Genomic DNA, 5,501 nt, shown 5'->3' with positions numbered 1-5,501 from the left:
AGAAGATGGAGGCTCTGAGCAGAGACATAGCAGATCTTTCACACACAGTCAGAGCCACAGAGGACGAGCTGAGAGCTGAAGACGTCTCATTCCTGCACAACTACAAGGCTGCAGTGGAAAGAGTCCAGCGCTGGCCCCTGATGGAGGAGCCACAGCTGCCCTCAGGAGCTCTCATAGACCAGGCCAAACATCTGGGCAACCTGAGCTTCAACATCTGGAACAACATGAAGGACGTGGTCTCCTACACTCCTCTGATTCTGGACCCAAACACTGCATATCCAGATATCATCCTGTCTGAAGATCTGACCAGTGTGAAATGTGGAGATTATCAGCAGCTTCCTGATAATCCAGAGAGGTTTGATAATTATCACTCTGTTCTGGGTTCTGAAGGCTTCAATTCAGGGACTCACAGCTGGAATGTTGATGTTGGAGACAGTACAATCTGGGGATTGGGTGTGTTAGAAGAGTCCGTCCCAAAGAAGGGAGTCATACAGTCTGGACTTTGGATGATATTGTTCTATGAAGGTAAATACTCAGCATATTCACCACCATCTCCCTCCACTGGTCTCTCAGTGCAGAAGAAGTTCCAGAGGATCAGAGTGAATCTGGACTGTAACAGAGGAAAGTTGTCGTTCTCTGATCTTGATACTAAAACACACATACACACCTTCAAACACACTTTCACCCAGAGGATGTTTCCGTATGTTGAAAGTATGGAAAAAGTCAAGATGTTACCAGTGAAGGTCTCTGTGACAGTAGAACAGAGCAGTTAAGAGGTAAAGATTATAATACTTGTGTTGTTGTAAAGCTGAAAAATTTAATCAATGAACCTAATAATAAACATTGTCTTTATGGAGCTCAGTGACGTGGTTCTGGGTGAGTGCATCATGTGTGACTGCTCTGCTGATTAAACAGAAATTTAATTTTAACTGAGTCGACCCAGAAGTGGTTAAAACTGTTTAACAATAAACACCGTCTGGATTCATATGTATAAAGGAGCCATTTAAAAGAGTTCATCAAAAACCAAATCATGTATTTATATGTTCAAATTTGTGCCACTGTGCACCTTACATATCAACACTGGTTGATTGTACCTGAGTCTGCTGGATGAGAGCTGATATAATAACAAACTGTGTTAACGCCACACATGTTGTCACGTGTTTCATTGAACTATTAGGATCTGCTGTGATTGTTCTCAGAGCAAAGTCAGCACAGGTTACTGTCACGTGGAACATTACTGTACAACACTTTATTGACTGAGGAGAAATAATGTGAGAAATAAACGTGTTTAAAACGGGCCCATAAAACTACATCACTGCAGTGAGATTCTTAGCTTCCTGAATCAAGCTGCTTTAGTTGAAACTGCTTTGTTCAAGTCACACTCTGTGTTTTTACAGTCACCTGCTGTTAAAAATCATTTTTGTTTTGGCTCTTGAGCTTTTTACATGTTACAGAATAACCGAACATTACTGTCAGACATTGGCTGCATTTTTAAAGTACTTTATCACAGTGCGTTATGAAATACACAGTTTACATGTATGAATAAATGTAAAGTAATGGAGGCTGCCCTTTAAAAAAACAGGGTCTTTCCTGCAATGACATTTGGGATTCATTTATTTTGCTTTGTTTGGGCTCTTCCACATCAACTCTTGAGTGCTTTGTAACTGTGCACGGGAGAATCCAGAAATTACTGGAGGTTTCTGAATTCCAAAGCGTTTCTAAATTCTCACTGTGTACTTAGAAACTGCATACTTTCATTATCAAACCTGCATTCAGTTATTCATTGCCTGTTGTGTCATTGTTTGTTATTCATTTGCTATCAACAGCAGTTAATAAATGTTTTGTGTATGATTACAATTGGTCCTGTTATGTGTAATTTTTTTGTTTGTTTGTTTTTTTGAAACTGTAGGTCATGCATTTTTACTTTCCTGACTATTTTGGATTGATAGAACCTGATAAGCATAAAAACGGATGAAACTAAAATCCAACTTTTTGGCCATAATGACCATTGTTACATTTGGAGGAAAAAAGGGGAAGCTTGAAAGCCTGAGAACACCATCCCAACTGTGAAGCACGGGGGTGGCAGCATCATGTTGTGGGGGTGTTTTCCTGCAGGAGGGACTGGTGGACTTCACAAAATAAGTATAAAAACTGAACATTATCTTGAAACATAAAGTAGTTTTTCATTTCATCTGAAACCATTAGCTATTGACAAGAACTTCCGCTCGAGCATCTCTGATTTGTCTGAAAGTTTCATAGTATAAAATATGGATAGTCATAAAGATACTTGTGAAATTTTAGCTTGACAAATCAAACATTTTCCGGTTAACTTTTACTTTATTCTATTTTTAATGGCCTATTGACAATAGTTGTGCAGTTTTTTTTTAAACACTTTAAAGTTTAGAGTTGTTCAAATGACAATATTTCAGGAAGTATTTAAGATAAAAACCTCATATTGTCACTGTTTATCATCATGTCATTGATTCAGAATCTGTAATATTTGAGAAGTACATCAAATGTTCTCTGATTATGAGTGAGTTGAAATATGAGGAAAAGAAACAGCTGTTGTGAAAAGTTTTGTGTATCACAGAGAGTGGATGGAGATGAGAGACGATCAAAGTACATTCACACTGTAGCACAGTGAGGCTATTTAGACATTTTCTTATGTGTACAAACATGCACACAGACATCAAGCTATTTACACACCCACCAGATGTACTGAAAATGCACACATTCACATACATAACGTCCCCATTTTGTGAGAAACATTTACACTCATATACGCTCATAGACCATCTGGGGACCCACATATTAAACTACATACACGGCCCTCTGTATGAGGGGACATAATCCTTCAGCTTCCTGGTGAAACTGCTTGCTGAAAGAGGGAATGCAGCTTCTTTGAAAAACTGCAGTACTGCTGGGACAAGGTATAATATTTAGGTAGATTCATAAAACAGGGTGACAGACGGGTATCCTGTATCCTCCCAGTTGGAAGTAATCTTGTGAACTGTTTACACACTGGCTGCAAGATGGATCAGTGGTTAGCATCGTTGCCTCGCCGCAACAAGGTCGCCAGTTCGCATCATGGTGAGGACACCCGGGATCTTTCTGCGTGGAGTTTGCATGTTCTCCCCGTGCAGAGTGGGCTCTGTCCAGGTTCTCCGGCTTCCTCCCACACAGTCCAAAAGCATGTTGAGGTTAATTTGTGATTCTTAATTGTCTGTAGGTGGGAATGTGAGTGTGCTTGGTTGTCTGTCTCTAAGTGTTGCCCTGCAATAGATTGTCGACCTGTCCAGGGTGTCTCCTGCCTTCGCTCTAAATCAGCTGGGATAGACTCTAGTTCCCCCGTGACTCTAGTGAGGATTAAGCGGTGTATAGATGATGGAGTGATGGATAGATGGATGGATGGATGTTTACACACAAACCAGAAGCACTTCAAACAAAGACTCTCACATCCACACATATGAGGTCCCCGTTTTGTAGAAAGTAATTCACACATTCATGCACCCTGGTGTAAAACCTACCATCTGGGGGACCTACGTATGCACCTATATACACGACTCTCTGTATAGGAGGACTCTCATTGACATTATTCTCAGTATTTTTGAGAGCAACACAGATGGAGAGAACATTCAAGTTACATTCACACTATAGAGCAGTGAGGCCGTTCAAACACATTCCGATGTCCACATACACACAAGTACATCAAGCCATTTTCACGACCATACAAACGTACTTAAAACGCACACTCTCACAGACATGAGTCCATATTTTGTGGGCAAACATTTACACTCCTATACATTTATACACTATATGGAGACCAACTCAGAAATTTACATACACGAACCTCTGTATAAGAGGACGTACTTCTGGATTATTCTCTTAATCGTAGAAAAAAATTACAGTTTCCTCCTGACACTCTTGCCAAAAGAGGGAGTGAAGCTTCTTTGACAAACTGCAATACTGCTGGGACAAGATATAATATTTAGGCAGATTCATAAAACAGGGCAACAGACAGGTATCCTGTATCCACCCATTTGGGAGTATTTTTGTGAGCTGTTTACGAACTTACCAGAAGCACTTGAAACAAACACACTCACATCCACACATATGAGGTCCCCATTTTGCAGAAAGCTAGTTACACATTCAAGTTGCATTCACACCGAAGTGCAGTGAGACTATTCATACACATTGCTATGTCCACATACATTACCATGGACGTCAAGCTGTTTACTCACCCACCAGATGTATTAAAAAAGCACACACTCACATACACGCGGTCCCCATTTTGTGGGAGTACATTCACACTCATACATGTTTATATGCCATCTGGTGACCCACCTATGAGTTTTCATACGGGACCGTCTGTATAAGGGGACGCCCGTAGAGATATTCTTGTTATCCCACAGACGACAAAGACCTTCATGCTAAAACGGCTTGCAGAAAAGGCAGGAAAGTGTGGCCAGCCTTGTTCAGGCCGATGAGCTGAGTTCACAGCTCAGACCAGGTTATGCACAAGGAGAGGGTCATTTGTTTGGCACAACCTAGAGAGCTAGGGGTTTTAAAATAGCAGATGGTTCATCAGTGCAGCACCATGACTAAACTAAAAAAAAAGAAGCTGACTTTGATAAAGTGTGGACCTCATAAAAGGGATCAGTCCCTTGCAGCTAAGGGAAAAAATGCAGTACATCTGGCTACAAAAGAAGTCACTACCAATCATCCCATCACTTTTTTAGATGGGAGTAAGGTAGAGTTAGAAGTTAAGCTTACAGAGAAGGATTTAATGCTCAGTCACAAGCAGGTATCCACCACTGAACAATAGAATTTGACACATTAAAGGAGTGTCCTGAGTGAATGACCTCTGGCACAACCATGAAGGAAGTGTAATCACTAAATCAGTCTCCTCCCACTGTTACTACTTCTGGGCCCCAAAACTCCAACAGCAGGTAGACGCAGTACTGTCTATCTGTGAAACCTGTCTTGGGGCAGAGAGGGGGCAGCCTTGTGAGTGTGAGGAAAAACTGGGCCACGTCATTGGTGGAAAGGACATAAAGGTGAGTGAACATAAAAAAAATAAATAAATTAAATTAATAATATTTCCTTGTCTCAGTGTTCAATACAATATATGTTTATGATCGCCACAATGTCATCTGAGCTTGTTATAGGAGCCTCCAGAACCAGCAGACTTACAGCAAACAATAATTCATATTTCATTCTGTTCAACCTGAAGCTGGATTCAGACTGTTGCAACACGCTGCTGCACATTACAGCTCACACATCCCAGATTTTATCATTGTTGTGGAAACAGACGCTGAAAAACAGGTGAGGCAGGAGGAGAGGTATGAGGAAGCTCCACCCCTCACCTGGCTCACCTCACACAAACCAGGAAACACTTTGTGATTATTAATCCATAAAGAGACACTCAGACGATCGGACCGAGCTTCAGCTACAACACTGCTGCTTCCAGCTGCTGACACTGAAGGTGAGTCTGAGCAGAA

The 5,501-nt window shown here is 41.2% G+C and overlaps 1 protein-coding gene across 1 annotated transcript; it reads left to right on the top strand.

The window, feature by feature from the left end:
• Positions 1-5: 5 nt before the first annotated feature.
• On the top strand, positions 6-1,854 carry LOC103371045 (zinc-binding protein A33-like). The gene has a single exon (XM_008300264.1). The coding sequence runs from the start codon at positions 6-8 to the stop codon at positions 771-773; it is 768 nt and encodes a 255-aa protein (XP_008298486.1). The 3' UTR covers positions 774-1,854.
• The last annotated feature ends 3,647 nt before the right edge of the window (positions 1,855-5,501 follow it).

The sequence above is a fragment of the Stegastes partitus genome, unplaced genomic scaffold (assembly GCF_000690725.1).
Source record: "Stegastes partitus isolate 25-593 unplaced genomic scaffold, Stegastes_partitus-1.0.2 Scaffold1518, whole genome shotgun sequence".
NCBI lineage: Eukaryota > Metazoa > Chordata > Actinopteri > Pomacentridae > Stegastes > Stegastes partitus.
The sequence above is the reverse complement of the archived record's forward strand: the minus strand, read 5'-3'. Positions and strand labels throughout refer to the sequence as shown.

What these genes read in the sequence shown, in the direction of transcription:
- LOC103371045 (XM_008300264.1), top strand. Translation starts at nt 6, where the DNA reads ATGGAGGCTCTGAGCAGAGACATAGCAGATCTTTCACACACAGTCAGA.